Source organism: Moschus berezovskii, chromosome 13 (genome assembly GCF_049115385.1).
Source record: "Moschus berezovskii isolate FMDL1 chromosome 13, NW_MosBer_1.0, whole genome shotgun sequence".
In the NCBI taxonomy this organism is placed as follows: domain Eukaryota; kingdom Metazoa; phylum Chordata; class Mammalia; order Artiodactyla; family Moschidae; genus Moschus; species Moschus berezovskii.
Window position 1 is genome coordinate 86,062,019 of NC_142472.1, and position 17,256 is coordinate 86,079,274.

A 17,256-nucleotide genomic window follows, 5' to 3' on the forward strand; every position below is an offset into this window, starting at 1 on the left:
GTTTCGTGCCTTTTCCAGGTGCAGGCAGCTCAGGTGACCGGTTACGTGGCAAGTGCACTGTCTCAAGTTAGCGGTGTGTCTTATGCACCTCCCTGGTCCTGGCCGCTCGGTTTGCCGGGTGCACCACCAAGGCACAGTCCCAGGTGTGCCGTGTGTCTCCTCTGGGCAGCTGATCTCAGGCTGTGACCCTCCTGGCAGATGTCAGCTCTCCAGGATCCCAGGAAGATGTGATGAGCAACTGGCAGCCTGCTCACAGTTTGGTGGAAGATGTGGTCTGTGGCGCTGAGATTGCAGTGCCCCTTGCCCTCCGGCTCCGGCTGTCACAGACTTGTATCTCTGCCTCCTGGGAGGGAGGGCCCTAAAGAGCAGCTGACTTGTGCTCCTTTGGTATTTGCCAGGGTACAAGCCTTTGTTCTATGAGTGTGCCAGGGGTCACCATAAGGAGTCAGCACCTTTAGAGGGAAAGGTCCCTTTTCCTCTTTTTTGTCTCCCTGGCAATGCCACGGTTTAGGTTGCTATGTCACATTAGCCCCCTCAGATTGTCCTCAGGGCATTCAAGCCCAGTTCCCACCCTAAGGACTGAAGATGCAGCCCATGCCTCCCTGCCCAGCCTCCACTCAACTGCTGGCGAATGCGAGTGTCTGAGCTGCTTCGCCACTGGTAGTTGTGGTTAGGTGCATATTCATATTTTTTTTTCTTCCTGTTAACATTGCCCTCAGATTCCAATGCTCCCCTCTGACATGCCTGTGAGAGGGTTTCCTGTTGTGTGGAAACTTCTCTTTCCCTCCCCAGGACAGATATCTTTCCCTAAATTCTTTGTCTCTGTTTTTGCGTTTTATATTTTCTCCTACCTCCTTTCGAAGAGATTAGGCTATCTTTCTGGGTGTCTGGTATCCTCCATGATCATTTACAAGTTGTTTTGTGGAAATTGTTCAACATTCCAATGATCCAATGAATTTATAGTGGAGAAAGTGGTATCCCTGTCCTGTTTCTCTGCCAACTTGGGACCCCCCCCCCCCCAGGGTATACTTTAAACTTGATACTTTTGAACAGAAAACAGTCCTTTCCACTGTTGTAGAGATGATATCCCTTTAAAAATTGCCAATGTCTTTAATTCCAGAATGTCTGTTAATGTCCATGGGTGGAAAAGGGCGGCTATATGTGAACAGTTTAGAGCACATAAGATGAAAAACATCTTTTAATATAGCATTAATTCAGAAAATAACTTTTTCCCTAACATTTCCTTTGTTTTCTGAAGATTAACTCAGAATTATATTTTAAAAAATCCTTCAAAAGACCGTTTTGAAGTTTTATCTTTAAATAAAAAGCCTGATGTTTGTAACAGTTTAAATTTTGAGCTTATTTAATTGAAATGTCATTATAAATAATAAAGTATAACCATTAAGGAAAAGAGAAAGATTAAAGTGAAAACAGTGCTGTGGCTAAAGGTGATACTTATTCCTTTGTCTTCTGACAGCTTGAAGGTCCATGTGTTTTGCAAATTCAAAAAATTCGCAATGTTGCTGCACCAAAGGATAATGAAGAATCTCAGGCTGCACCAAGAATGTTGCGTGTACAGATGACTGATGGTCATATAAGTTGCACAGCAGTAGAATTTAGTTACTTGTCAAAAATAAGGTAATTGGCTCTTTATTATGTATATTTGTTGCGTTTAAAGGTACAATTCACAATGGATTTTGTTTCTAAGACCTTTGAAAACAAGGAATGAACTCTTAAGTACATGTTACAGTTTTTCAGGATAAATTAGAAAGTTTGTGCTGTATCTGTAGAGATAAATAGTTTAAATTGGATTTAGTTGCTTTGATATTAATAACAAAAACAAAAATTTAAGGTGTTCTTACATGGAAAGTAAATTGTCAGTTTTATCACTAAGTTTTAGATCATTAAAAATTTTCAGAACGGAAAGTGAAAGTGAAGTTGCTTAGTCGTGTCTGACTCTTTGTGACCCCATGGACTGTAGCTCACCAGGCTCCTCTGTCCATGGGATTTTCCAGCCAAGAGTACTGGAGTAGGTTGCTGTTTCCTTCTCCAGAGGATCTTCCCAACCTAGGGATCGAACCCGGGTCTCCCACATTATAGGCAGACACTTTAGTGCCTGAGCCAAATTTCTTTAAATATGTTACAGTTTCTTCCTTGATAGTTAGTTTTGTCCATCACACTGTTGAGTTGTTTAGAAAAGTTATAGGCAAATAAGTTTTCTTGGGGGAAATGATTGAAGCTAGAAAGATTTGTATGTTACTCCACTTTCTAAGAGGAGGAATAACTCTGTAAGGAAAAATTTCCAAATCCTTCTTTTGCCTGTTTTAATAATAGGCTTTTAGAGTCATGCCTGTTGGAATGGAAAAAAGAAGTGAGAAGCAAGGGAAAAGTGTCTCCGTTATTCTCAGTGTCTCCATTGGATCCGTTTGAACTCTTTTTTCTGAGATGGGAATTTTCATTGGACATTTGCAAACAGTCCCCCTCCTTTTTTTCTTTTCTCAGTTATTTTATATGCTTATGTTTGCTGCTCAGGGTCTTTTGAGCTTTTTCAATTTAATATTAATACTGAGACCATACTTCTTTCCTGCCCAAGCATTTTTTCTGTCATTTTTATCTGGTGCTGGAGGGTCAAAGATAAAAAGACTTTAGATTTTGCCCCCAAGTAGCTTATATGGCAATGAGATAAGCACACAGCATGCAGATTATAATATATATATATATAATCTGAAATGAATAGGAGTTCAGGAAATCACCTGTACCTAGGGGAATCAGGAATGGGACTTAAAATATGTGTAGGTGTTTTGAGAGAGATTAGAAGTGAGGGGATAGCACATGCAAAGACAGGGTACCCTGACAACAGATGAGTGAAAGGTTACACTTAGAGGAGCTTAGGTGATTGGCATGGTGTTATATTGGAGGAAATATGGTAGGTTAAGGCCTTGTATTCCACATTCAGCGATCTCGTTCTTTTTTTCTTCCTTCAGCTAGTGTCTGCCTTTGGTGAGGGAGGCTCTTTCCTTAGAAGATAATATATATGTTGGTCTAAAATGCTGATTTTCATGTAAAAACGGGGTATATTGACTTTGTGATTATGTTGTCTTTTCTTTGAAGAGTAGAATGATTCCTGCTTTTATGGAGAAATGCTTTCCTCCTTTGACACAAATGACTAAAAAGGAAGACTTGCTATGTAATGGCTCATTCTCTCATTTTACTGCTGTATATTTTTCTGCGGTAAATGAAAGCACAAGATTGGCCCAGAGAAGAGGGTCTCTTACGCTGTTCACCATTTTCTTTTGTTGAATTTATTGGATTTTGACAATTGAGGAACAATGTTGCTTCTTTCTCAATCGCTCGTAATTGAAACAGCATGACTACTTTTGGTTCTATAGAAACAATAACTTACAGAAGTGTTCTCCCATGTGAACAAGTTGGGAAACTGTTTTCAAAATAAGTTTGGTGGTTAGTGGTTGTCTTAGAAGGAAGGTACAAGAACTCACTAGGGAGGATAAACCAGGAATTGGTATAGAATATGTTTTCTCCACTGGGCATTGCATTTCTCTGGGGGTGCTTCTTTCCACTCATCTATCATACCTCCAGCCTCACTTCTTACTGTAATTTTTTTTTTTTTTAATTTCAATGAAGAGAGAGAATAAAGGAACTTTGGAGTGCCAATCAAGTGTTAGTTAAATTGTAGTATGCTCTCTGAGTAAGTTATGACCCTGAAGGTGATATAATAAAAATTATTAAAATTTTAGCACCTGTTTATTCTTTTGTGGGAATAGAATTGTAATTCAGTGACTATAACTCTTTATCAGTTATCCTAGTGAGATTGTATGTCTGACTTCAAATAATTCACTATCTTTTCCCTCTTAACCTATTAGAGAAAGAGTTTGGAAAGGTACAATCATTTTACATAAAAATAATTCATTATCTGCTTTCACAATAGCTTTTGGTTTTAAAAATATATTATCATAATGGAAATGCCCATGTAATTTCTTCCTACTTTTTAAGATCTTATATTTATTTGTGATTTTTACATTTTCATTGCACTTTCCAATTTTATCAATATGTTAGAAATTATTGGCTAAAAATGGCTCTAAAGAACACATTGGTTTTATGCAAATATTGTAATTCATTAATAATTTCTTTATAGGTTAAGAGTAGGGGAGCCTGATATTCCTGGTGCTTATTTTTTTTTAACTAATCCCTAAATGATGACTATAGAGTTAGAAAATCTGTATCTGCTGTTTACCTGGAACTGGGAGAAACTTCACTTAGTGTATCTGTATTCAGTTGTTGCTGATTTTGAAGTTTGATAGGCATTGTGCAAGAGAAGGAAATGGCAACCCACTCCAGTGTTCTTGCCTGGAGAATCCCAGGGACAGAGGAGCTTGGTGGACTGCCGTCTATGGGGTCTCACAGAATCGGACACGACTGAAGACTTAGCAGCAGCAGCAGCAGGCATGGTGCAAAATTTCCTACATTTATCACCATATACCTCTCTACTAAAGAGTTAAGTTAGGCAAGGCTGTCCATGACATTTGTTTTGTTAAGTTACATAAAATGACTAAGAATGATTAAGTGTGGGGTCCTCAGGATAATTTTTACCAAATAATGTTTTACTCTATTAGTATCTTTGAAACCTTAAAAAAAGGTATATTCTGTTTCTTCTTGTTAATGACCATTTTATCAACCATTTTTCTTCAAAATAAACCAGAGATACCAATGCTTTCATTGAGTTGCTTTTTGAAAAATTATTTATTTTAATTGGAGGATAATTACTTTACAGTATTGTGGTGGTTTTTGCCATATATTGACATGAATCAGCCAAGGGTGCTCCCCATCTTGGGGAGTAACATGTGTCTCCCCATCCTGAACCACCCCCCGCCCTCCCCCCATCCCCCCCAGCAAATGATTTACTTTTGCACTATCACCCACTTCAATATTCTTGCCTGGAGCATCCCATGGACAGAGGAGCCTGGCGAGATCATGGGATCACATACGACTGAGCAGCTAACTTAACTACACTCACTAATGGTGTGTGTTTAACTGCACACCAACACTAATTCAAACCTAGATTAAAAAATAGAAGAAATCCATTTCATCACTGTAGCCTGGCAGGCTACAGTTTATAGGTCACTGAAGTGACTTTGTCCGCACACACACATACCACATGGTGAATTTCATAAATTTTTTAAAATGTGACAGTGTGAAAGTCTTTCAGCATTGTTTTCTTTCTCATTTATCCTAAGTGCTTTAGGACTGTCTTTATTCTTTGCAGTTCTTTACCCCTTGCTGCTATGTTTGAAGAGATGCAGTGGGGCTTAGTATATATGCTTTTACTTTAGGATAAACCTGTGTGATGAAATGGATTTCTTCCATTTTTTCCTTTACTGAAGGACTGGTAGGAGGATAAACAATTTTTTCTCTGGTTTCTGTAAAAGGGGTCATTGTGTGATAATGTTTGTCCCAAATCTTATAATGTTAATCTATTATGGAAAAATCCTTTTGAAGTCGGTATGCTTTAGAGTAAATAACTCTCATTTAATCTTTAACTGGATGGTTAACAAAAAGAGCATGGTTTTATGTGGATTACAGTAGCTTATATAGATGTTAAAGGTCTCGGTTTCTTACGGATTTGTTATCTCTTTTGTATTGGAATTTAATTTTTTAACATAGTATAAAATGAGGTTTGGAAAAATGGAAAATTCTTTCCATTACACATTTCTCTCCACATGTTCAGTTCAGTTCAGTTCATTCGCTCAGTCGTGTCCGACTCTCCGCGACCCCATGAATCACAGCACGCCAGGCCTCCCTGTCCATCACCAACTCCCGGAGTTCACTCAAACTCATGTCCACAGAGTCGGTGATGCCATCTAGCCATCTCATTCTCTGTCGTCCCCTTCTCCTCCCGCCCCCAACCTTTCCCAGCATCAGAGTCTTTTCCAGTGAGTCAACTCGTCGCATGAGGTGGCCAAAGTATTGCAGTTTCAGCTTTAGCATCAGTCTTTCCAATGAACACCCAGGATTGATCTCCTTTAGAATGGACTGGTTGGATCTCCTTGCAGTCCAAGGGACTCTCAAGAGTCTTCTTCAGCACCACAGTTCAAAAGCATCAATTCTTCGGCGATCAGCCTTCTTCACAGTCCAACTCTCACATCCATACATGACCACGGGAAAAACCATAGCCTTGACTAGACGGACCTTTTTATCAAGGCAGAATTGTTTAACATCCTGTATCATAGACTCCAAGTATCTTAAAAGAAGGAGCTCTAAACATCGCACTGAAAACTTGCTTTAAAGCTTTAACTGACCTGTTATTTAGGGTGACTCTGGGAGTTGGTGATGGACAGGGAGGCCTGGCATGCTGCAGTTCATGGGGTCGCAAACAGTAGGACACAACTGAGTGACTGAACTGAACTGACCTGTTAGTTTGTAGATGAACAACTGATAATAAGCTTAGAATGGTTCTAATAAGAGTTTAGAAATTCTGTCTATAAAAAATGGTTGCCCTTCCTCCCCAGGCGATGTAGTAAATTTAGACTATAATTCAACTGTTAGTAAATGACAGTGGTGTCCGCAAAATTTTGCTTTGTACTTCTCCTTCAACTTTGATTATTTTTATTGTGTTAGTATGAAGAAAAACCTTCAGATTTTTGATATATTCATTAAAAGACATTTTCCTATTTGTATTGATAACGCATTAAAAGTTATTTGTGCTTAATTAAAGGTTCTTTAAACACCTTAAAAAAATGAGGTTTGTAAAGCTCAGGGGAAAAAAGCGAGTCTTACATTTATACAATATGATAGAGTCGAGGAAGTACTCTCACATCTTTTGTTGTCTTTAAGTTCATGAGCTGTGATTTCTATTATCCATATATTTTTACATGTAGAAACTGACAGTCTTGTGCCTGGTCTTCTGACTTCCTCCCTGATGACCTGTTCCTGCTCTATAGCCCATCACCTGAAAAGTAGTTTTCCCATTGGTACAGTTTGAAGGGTTTTACTAGGTCATCCTATGGGACTGAATTCCAGTTTGGGGACGGAGCTTAAATGTGTTTTAACTCTTTTTTTCCCTTTGCTTTAGCCTAAACACGCCACCTGGAACTAAAGTTAAACTCTCAGGCTCTGTGGACATAAAGAATGGATTCCTGCTCCTGAGTGACTCTAACACCACAGTTCTCGGCGGTGAAGTAGAACACCTTATCGAGAAATGGGAGTTACAGAGAGTAAGTGTAGACTACGAACGGTTTGGACTTTTAAAATATTACACTCTTTTTATTATAGTCTCTCTTTTAAAGGATTGTCCTATAATGAATAGTAAAATTAGTTCTTTATGCCAGAGTTGAATAGAGTGGAATACAGTGATCTGTATAGAAATTGTCTACCTTTGTTTAAGCATATTGTTCTTCTAAAACAGATGCCTTTTTTCAATATTTGTTATATTTTATTACGTATTTTATAAGTCAGTCTTTACTGACAAGTTTTTTAAACTGCCAGGTTACCAGTTATAAGCTATGTGTAATATTGTTTTTGTCTAGTCACCAAATCATGTTCAACTTTTTTGTGACCCCACTCTCCATGAGATTTCCCAGGCAAGAATACTGGTGTGGGTTGCCATTTTCTTCTCTGGGAGATCTTCCCGACCTAGGGAACAAACCCATGTCTTATGCATTGGTGGGTGGATTCTTTACCACTGAACCACCAGGGAAGCCCTATGTATAATATGCCTGTGTTTAATTCTTTCTGCAGGAAACAAGTGTTTGTGCATATGTATGAATAGTGTGTATTTCTCTTATCTATAAACACACATAGATACAAGTGAAAGCAAATTAAAATTTCACTATAATGAAAGGATTCTTGTTGCATTTGACTTTCTAGTCACATTAGTTGATGTTTTCATCATTTATGTTAACAGTATCTTCATCCTCGTAGTCATCTATGATATCTAATAATTATCCTTCTGCTTTGCTTCTAGCTACCAGTTCTATTGGTTAACTGCAGTCAGATCTCTTATCAGTGTCTTGCTCTCAGGTTCCATTGATATTATTGTAGTTTAAGTCTCTGGCCTGAACTATTTGTAGTAGCCTTTTAGCTGGTTTTACGACATATCCTTTTTCTATCTTCTCATTTATTGTACTCTGCCAGAGTAGCTTTAACATAACTCAGACCAATGCTACACCCTATTTTTATTTCATATACCTTAGTCGGGGATTCAAGGTCATTTATAATCTAGCCTTAGTTCTAGTTTAGTTTCAGCTTTCTTAACTTTTTTCATATAGGTTTTGTTTTAGCTAAATGGAACTACTTACTCTTCCATTCTCTAAGCTTTTCTCAGTTGTTCTTTTGAAAAAGAAAGATTTTCCCAATTTTAAGATAATTCGTCTTAGTTTCTCTTTTATTTTTTAAAATTATTTTATTATTCTTATTTTATTTATTTTTGTTTTATGGCTGTAATGTGCGGCATGTGAGATCTTAGTTTCTCAACCAGGTGTTGAACCTTTGGCCTCTGAATTGGAATGGTAGTCTTAACCACTGGATCACTAGGGTAGTCCCAGTTTCTCTCCTAATTCGTGCATGACCATATTGTCCCCATGCTTTTTTTCATTTGGTTTTATTTATTTATTAATTTTTTTAAATTAATTATTTTAATTGGAGGATAATTACTTTACAACACTGTGATGGTTTTTGCCATACATCAACATGAATCAACCATACTTTTAAACTCAAAATACTTGTTTTTTCACATAGTGAAATATTTGTTCCTTTATTGAATTCTTAGAATACTTTATTCATGATATGAAGAAGCATATTATTTTTTTACCTAGCAATAAAGTTATATTTACTTCTTATCTCCTTTGATTGTAAGTTTTTTGAGGTCAGAATTCCTGTTTCTGTTATTTTTATTCAGTTCTGCAAATATCTGTTGAACAGTGTGTATGCCTTGTGCTGGACTCTTGTATCTGTATATCATGGAATTCACCTAGCAGTCTTATAAGAGAGTGTTATGTCCATATGGATCAGAAAATAGGGTTAAAGAACTGTTAAACTTATCTGAGCCTTCCTGTATCTCCAGAGTGATGACCCTGAGTCTTACGCTAATAAATAAAGTGATTTGATAGTTTCATATAAATAGCCAAGTTTATGAACTGTGAGTTTCCTAGAGAAATCTCATCCATTTCTTGTGATCTTTTCCTTTTATAAGTTGATATATTGTATCCTTAGAGATTTTTTTAAAGTGTGTTAATATGTTCTCAAGTCCGACAAACCTATTATACATAACTTTTCCAACCCAGCCAAAACTATTAATAATTAAGCAAGTATTCCAATATCAAATGGCAAAGTTGATCAGTGGAAAACTGCAGGTACTTTTATGCCAACCTACCTCACTGATTGTAAAGTAAATCAAACATTCCTCAGAAATTGCTCATCTCCAATATGCAAACACACACATACAAACACATATACTCACAAACACACACACGCATACATGGATCAGTGGTTTGACAATTATCCTTGTAATGTTTTATTATATGTTTTTGCACTTTGTTTTCTGAGAGCCATGCTGGTATTTCTTTTTGTGCTGTGCTTAGTCACTTAGTCATATCCAGCTCTTTGTGACCACGTGGACTGCAGCCCTCCAGGCTTCTTTGTCCGTGGGGATTCTCTTGGTAAGAACTGGAGTGGATTGCCATGCTTTCCTCCAGGGGTCTTCACAACCCAGTAATTGAACCGGGGTTTCCTGCATTCCAGGAGGATTCTTTACCAACTGAGCTACCAGGGAAGTCCTATTATTTCTTTCTAAAGACTTGGAAAAAAATAAAAAGCCTTAGTATTTCTTTTTAGAGGGCAGTAAAAATTTACATGAAAAGTTTGAAAACATCTTAATATGATAATCGTTCTCTTTGGTTTTATAGTTTTTTGATTTTGGTAACCATAGTGATGGAGAAATCATGGTGTGTTCAAATTACTTGAGCATCTGGCAGGTGATACCCATAGAAGTCACATGTACACATGAAAATCATAAACCGTAGAGTTAATTTTGGAAGCAGTGGGGTTTTCTTGTGGAAGTTTTATGGGTTTAGCTCTTTGGCTATTAATAAGTGTTTGATCCACTTTTAACTAATTCTTAAACATAGTGTAAGTAAAGGGTAAAACTTCATTCTTTTCCATGTGGATATCCAATTTTCCCAGCACCATTTGTTGAAGAGACTCTCCTTTCTCTAATGAATGACCTTATCACCTTCATCAAAAATCACTTGACTTGAACAGTCCATCCTAAAGGAAATAAGCCCTGAATATTCATTGGAAGGACTGATCCTGAAGTTGAAACTCCAATACTTTGGCCACCTGATGTGAGGAGCCAACTCCTTGGAAAAGACCGTGATGCTGGGAAAGATTGAAGGCAGGAAGAAAAGGGGGTAACAGAGGATGAGGTGGTTGGCTGGCATCATCAACTCAGTGAACATGAGTTTGAGCAAACTCCAGGAGATAGTGAAGGACAGGGAAGCCTGGCGAGCTGCAGTCCATGGGGTCGCAAATAGTTGGACACAACTGAGCAACTGAACAACAACAAAATGCATGCAAGAATCTATTTCTGGTTCTTTATTCGGTTAGTCTATCTTATTGCCACTGTTTTGATTCCTATAACTTTTTAGTAAGTTTTGTAATTGAAAAGTATGAGCTTTTTTCAGGATTATTTTGACTATTCAGGGTCCCTTGAGATCCTGAGATCCCATATGAATTTTACTGTGAATTTTTCCATTTCTGTGAAAAATATTCTTAGGATTTTAATAGGAATTAACAGTGAATCTCTAGACCTATTACTAATACCTCAACATTAAATCTTCCAAGTCATGACCCTCTCATGTCTTTTCATTTTTTGGTATCTTCTTTGATTTCTTTTAGCAGTCTTTTGTAATTTTATTTGCATAGAACTTCTGCTTCTTTCTTTAAGTTTATTCCTGAATGTTTTATTCTGTTTGATTCTAATATAAATGGAAACCTGTAACTTGCAGTTGTTTTTTGCTCAGCTTAGTTCTCAGCAATGACTTACGGGAGATCCTGTGCAGGTTTCTGGAGCATTTTTTCCATACTGGACTCTATTTTTCAAGCCACTGCCCCAGGGCTTCCAATTATTTCAGTCTGCCTTGAGCTATGAGACTTATTTTCCCAACGTATTTTTCTGTGCTCTCTGTCTGCATCATGTCTTAAACAGAAAGGCAGAGCTCACCTGTTATTTTTTCTCTTTGTCTTTGGACTTACAGTCCTACATTACTTCTTGTCATGTGTCATAAAACATTTGTTTCTTATATGTTGTCTGTATTCCTAGTTCTAGAGGGAGATTTAAGTCTTGACTCTTATACATTCTTCAGGATGAAAAGTAGAAATCCTGTAATATGCTTTTTACTCTATAATGTGTATTGGAAAATGGTATTATTGGCAGCTTATTTGAACTATAAGAAAGTCATAGCATAAAATGAACTTGATTTTTTCGCTTTGGCTGGTCTTTTTTTTTAATGTCTAAGTTAAAACTAGGGAAAGGACCTCTCAATTATTTTATGCATTTGTGTGTTTTTTAAAATAGATTAATATCTTAAATATAGCTTATCAAGAAATACGATATTCATATACAGTTGAAATTGTTCTTTAATTAAACTGAATATTATTGTTGTTTTTAGTCTTAGCGCTTTTTAATATAACTGACATAAAATGCAAAATATACTTTATATAATGCAGGGACTCTTTTCTTTCAGTCCTGAAGTCCTATCTGATTATTTGTGACACCATTGACTGCAATACACCTGCCTCCCCTATCCTTCACTGTCTCCTGGAGTTTGCTCAAACATGTCCATTAAGTCAGTGATGCCATCCAACCATCTCATTCTATGCTGCCCCCTTTTACATTTTGCCTTCAATCTTTCCCAGCATCAGAGTGTTTTCCACTGAGTTGGCTCTTCACATCAGGTGGCCACCATATTGGAGTTTCAGCTTAAGTATCAGTCCTTACAATGAATGTTCAGGGTTGATTTTCTTTAGGATTGACTGGTTTGATCTCATTTCAGTCCAAGGGACTCTCAAAAGTCTTCTCCAGCACCACAGTTCAAAAGCATCAATTCTGTCATGCTCAACTTTATTTTATGGTCCAGCTCTCACATCCATATGTGACTACTGGAAAAACTGTAGCTTTGACTATATGGACCTTTGTTGATACCTCTGCTTTTTAATACGCTGTCTAGGTTTGTCATAGCTTTCTTTCTAAGGAACAGCATCTTTTAATTTCATGGCTGCAGTCACCATCCGCAGTGATTTTAGAGCCCAAGAAATGAAATAAAACAAATAAAATCTGTCACTTCTTCTATTTTTCTCCCTTTCTTTTTGCCATGAAGTGATGGGACTGGATATCATGATCTTAGTTTTTTGAATGTTGAATTTTAAGCCACCTTTTTCACTCTCCTCTTTCACACTCATCAAGAGGCTCTTTAGTTCCTCTTCAGTTTCTGCCATTAGGGTGGTATCATCTGCATACCTGAGGTTGCTGTATTTCTTCTAGCAATCTTGATTCCAGCTTGTGATTCATCCAGCCGAGCATTTTTGATGATGTACTTTGCATAGAAATTAAATAAGCAGGGTGACAATATACAGCCTTATTGTACTCCTTTCCCAATTTTGAACCAGTCTGTTGCTCCATGTCTGGTTCTAACTGTTGCTTCTTGACCTGCATACAGGTTTCTCAGGAGACAGGTAGAATGGTCTGGTATTCCCATCTCTTAAGAATTTTCCACAGTTTGTTCTGATCTACACAGTCAAAGGCATAGTCAATGAAGCAGATGTTTTTCTGGAATTCTCTTGCTTTTTCTTTGATCCAGCAGATGTTGGCACTTTGATCTCTGATTCCTCTGTCTTTTCTAAATCCAGCTTGAACATCTGGAAGTTCTCAGTTTACATATTGTTGACGTCTAGCTTAGAGAATTTTTAGCATTACTTTGCTAGCATGTGAAATGAGTGCAATTGTGTGTTAGTTTGAATATTCTTTGACATTGCCTTTCTTTGGGATTGGAATGAAAACTGACCTTTTCCAGTCCTGTGGCCACTGCTGAGTTTTCCACATTTGCTGACATATTGATACTTTAACAGCATCATCTTTTGAGTTATAAATACCTCAGCTATAATTCTATCACCTCCTCTAGCTTTGTTCATAGTAATGCTTCCTCGGGCCCACGTGACTTCACATACAGGATGTCTGGCTCTAGGTGAGTCATCACACCATTGTCCTTATCCAGGTCATTAATACCTTTTTTGTACAGTTCTTCTGTGTATTCCTGCCACCTCTTCTTAATCTCTTCTGCTTCTGTTGGGTCCTTACAGCTTCTGTCCTTTATTGTGCTTATCCCTGCATGAAATGTTCCTTTGAAAGTTCCAGTTTTCTTGAAGAGATCTGTAGTCTTTCCCATTCTGTTGTTTTCCTCTATTTCTTTGCATTGTACACTGAAGAAGGCCTTCTTATCTCTCCTTGCTATTTCCTTGAACTCTGCATATGTTTTATATAGTTTAAAATAATTAATAGGCTTTTTTTTTCTGTTTTAGGAATCTACTAAAATAATTGGATTTCTTGTGCATAAGTGTTATCAAATATATTTTTAATGTATAAATCTGTTTTATAACTCACTTTTCTCACAGAGCTTGTCAAAACACAATAGAAGCAATATTGGAACTGAAGGTGGACCACCTCCTTTTGTGCCTTTTGGACAGGTAATGACTTTCATTTTGGCAGATGAATATTAATCAGCAAAAAGTATTTTTCATTTATATTCACATTGTGCTCAGTCTTGTGCTGACCTCTTTACTCAGTGGTCATAGGAGTTACATGGAAATATATTAATTATAAGAAATTGATAATTGTGTTTTTTTCCCTTTATTTTAATTAGCGTTTTGGTGTAGATTCTTTTCTGAAAAGCTGTTAACCCAAAGATTCAAAGAATTAAGAGACACACCCGATGTCAATTTAAGACTAAGATAAGATGGTGGTGGGGGCTTTTGTTTTTTGAGAGAGAGAGAAATAAATATGTAAGAAGACAAAAATATGCTGTAATTTCTCACTTTGTTCATTAAAAACAAAAGAGGGAGGAAAAATAAAAGCATCAACAGAAGAATTGATAGGAGACAAAAACTTTGGAACAAGGAAGGGCATCATTGCACTTTAGGAGAACCTACTCTCCCAGCTGTCCTTTCTGAGACTCTGTTCTTCTGCCTTCATCCAAAGACCCATCTTAGTCAGAGACTTAATTTTATTTCCAGTTGGTATTTTCCTTTTCAGCTACGGCAGCCCTGGTCTTTCACATAAGCGAAGCATTTTTATTTCCTAATTTTCAACCACCTTGCTGCAGAATGTTACCTCAAGGTAGCTCCTCAGCTGGCCAGTATCTTGTCTTTCTGGTTGTGCTAAACATCAGATTGCATTCAAAACAATCTCCTTTAGCTTGTCCCTGCTTTATACCCGAAGAATCCGAGAATAATCCCTCTGACTGCTTGCTCTTGGTCATATGATGCTACTAAAATTTAACTCTTTAACTGAACTGAACTGAACCTGCCTTGCATTTGAGCTTTATTTTCCTTCAAGAGTGCTGACTCAAAAGTGAAGATAAGTTGTGAACACAGCAGCTAGGAAACAGAGACCTACATCTCAGTAACAGTTTTAAAAAATTTGGTATGTAGAAACATGTCTAGTTGATCAGGAAATAAATGAGCAGAATCAGTTGAATGGTATCCTCTTCAAAGCCCTTTTTTAGAGGATCTACTGAAAATTAAATAATTCTTTCTTGCATCATGGCTATTTTAAAAGTATTTAAAAACATAGGTCATTTTTTTTTGTGCTTAAGAACATGTGAATTTCAATATAAAAGGAGGCTTGATCCATGCTGATGATACTCTCATTTCTATAGTGAAAAATCCCAATAGTGAAAACATTCTATTAACTTATAGTTGAAAATAATAAGTGCTATTTTTTAAAACTTTCTTTGCTCATAAACATTTTGGGGATAGTATTTCTTTTATAAATTGCTAACATAGACATAATTTAATTATTTTCAAGAATTTGAAGTATATATAACTCTTTCTTTTTTTTTTGGAGTTCAGTTCAGTCGCTCAGTTGTGACTGACACTTTGCGGCCCCATGATCTGAAGCATGGCAGGCTTCCCTGTCCATCACCAACTCCTGGAGCTTGCTCAGACTCGTGTCCATCGAGTCAATGATGCCATCCAACCATCTCATCCTGTGTTGTCCCCTTCTCCTCCCGCCTTCTATCTTTCCCAGCATCAGGGTCTTCTCCAGTAGTTCAGTTCTTTGTATCAGGTGGCCAAAGTATTGGGGTTTCAGCTTCAGCATCAGTCCTTCCAGTGAATATTTAGGACTGATTTCCTTTAGGATTTACTGGAATTTGTCTCAAGAGACTAAAATCCCACAACTTTGCAGCCTGACTGAGGGAGAGTGTATGTTTTTAGCTTTTGGTTTGGTTTTTAAATTGAAAGACCTCTTTCTATATGTAAAAGTAACTATACTTTTTGGAATTAGGAAGTATGTTAAAGTTACAGCTTCAATAATGTTATTTGTTTATGAAGTCCATTGTGAAAAACTCTTAATCAGCATCTTAGCCTTGTACATTGGTTAAAGACAGAGTGTGCTGGCTGTGTGTTGGAATCAGCTATTTTATATGTATATCATTGAACATCTGTATTTCCATAACACATTTATTTGAAAACGTATTTTCATTCCTCTTTAAAATTATTGAGTTGAGAAAGGTTCATTTTATAGGAGTTTTGCTGCTAGGATTAAAAGGGAGAATTGAATTCAGGGCTTATTTTTAGACATTGCGGGCTTTCTTCATTTGTCTCAAGAGACTAAAGTCCCACAACTTTGCAGTCTGATTGGGGGAGAGGGTATGTTTTTAGCTTTTGATTTGGTTTATATAAGTTGAAAGACGTCTTTATATATGTAAGAGTAACTATACTACTTAACCCTCATGGATGTTGTGGCATAATGTGGAAATCAGCTCTTAATAAAAAAACCAAATTTTCTTCTTGTGCAATAGTCTAGACTGTTTGAAATTTTAGATTATTTTAAATCATTATCCTAAAATGAAACTTAGAACTTTTGGTTTAATGAATGTTTTACATATGCTCCCCGCCTCTTAGATGGCTATATTTAGTGTAGCTTTCATTTACCTGGAGAAGGAAATGGCAACCCGCTCCAGTATTCTTGCCTGGAGAATCCCATGGACGGAGGATCCTGGTAGGCTACAGTCCACGGGGTCGCAAAGAGTTGGACATGACTGAGTGACTTCACTTTGACTTTCATTTACTAGTGACAGTTAAAGTTACTTCAGTTAGTTTTCTACCTTTATTTTTAAATCCGGCGATAGAATTATATTTTTATGGGCTCTTACTTGTGATTCAGATATTTCTTTTGAAGATATATACTTTCTTACAAAAAGTTGAATCTCTTTTGATATTACTGAAGCATTTTGTTTTTATTTATTATTACCAGAAGTGTGTGTCTCATATCCAAGTGGATAGCAGAGAACTTGATCGAAGAAAGACATTACAAGTGACAATGCCTGTCAAACCTCCAAATGATAATGATGAATTTGAAAAGCAAAGGACTGCTGCTATTGCAGAAGTTGCAAAGAGCAAAGAAGTAAGAAGCTAAATCATTGCAAATTTCTCTTATTCCTTGCCTTTATGTTCTATTTAGATTACTCACGATCATTATTGTCTTTTCACACAAAGTAGCTAATTGAACAAACTTTAGACATTCTTTTTCCATATTCTATCAGTAGAGAATGTCCTGGTACCTTTTGGAGTCTTAAGCTTACACCATTTTACTTGTAAACATTCCTTTTCCAAGTCTGCTTAACAGTTCCATTAAGTTGCCTTTGCTGACAAACCACCCTTCTTTTCTCCCTCTTTCTTTTCTTCTTAACAGTATACAACTGAACACAACAACTTTTTTTTTTAATGGCAGAGGGGTTCCTGTTATTAGTTGGGATAGATGATACTTTCTGAGGAAAGTTTTCTCCTACAATAGAAACCTTGGAGGGGTTTGGGTAAAAATTAGAAGGTAAATCAATGGCTCATGATTAACAATTTTGTCAGTTTTCATTCTTAAATCTAATGTATAGTAAAAAACAATTTTTATCTTTGCATTTGTACATGCCTTCTCTTATTTACTATTATTAGACAAATAATTTTCATTATTTT

At 36.8% G+C, this 17,256-nt stretch overlaps 1 protein-coding gene across 1 annotated transcript in view; it reads left to right on the top strand.

Moving 5' to 3' along the window:
• Positions 1-17,256, top strand: part of TDRD3 (tudor domain containing 3) — a 210,516-nt gene that overhangs the window by 94,480 nt on the left and 98,780 nt on the right. The window contains exons 4-7 of the mRNA XM_055426003.2: positions 1,478-1,638; positions 7,088-7,229; positions 13,681-13,752; positions 16,544-16,693. Of these exons, the coding sequence (XP_055281978.2) occupies positions 1,478-1,638; positions 7,088-7,229; positions 13,681-13,752; positions 16,544-16,693 (525 nt within the window). The remainder of the gene's footprint in view (positions 1-1,477; positions 1,639-7,087; positions 7,230-13,680; positions 13,753-16,543; positions 16,694-17,256) is intronic.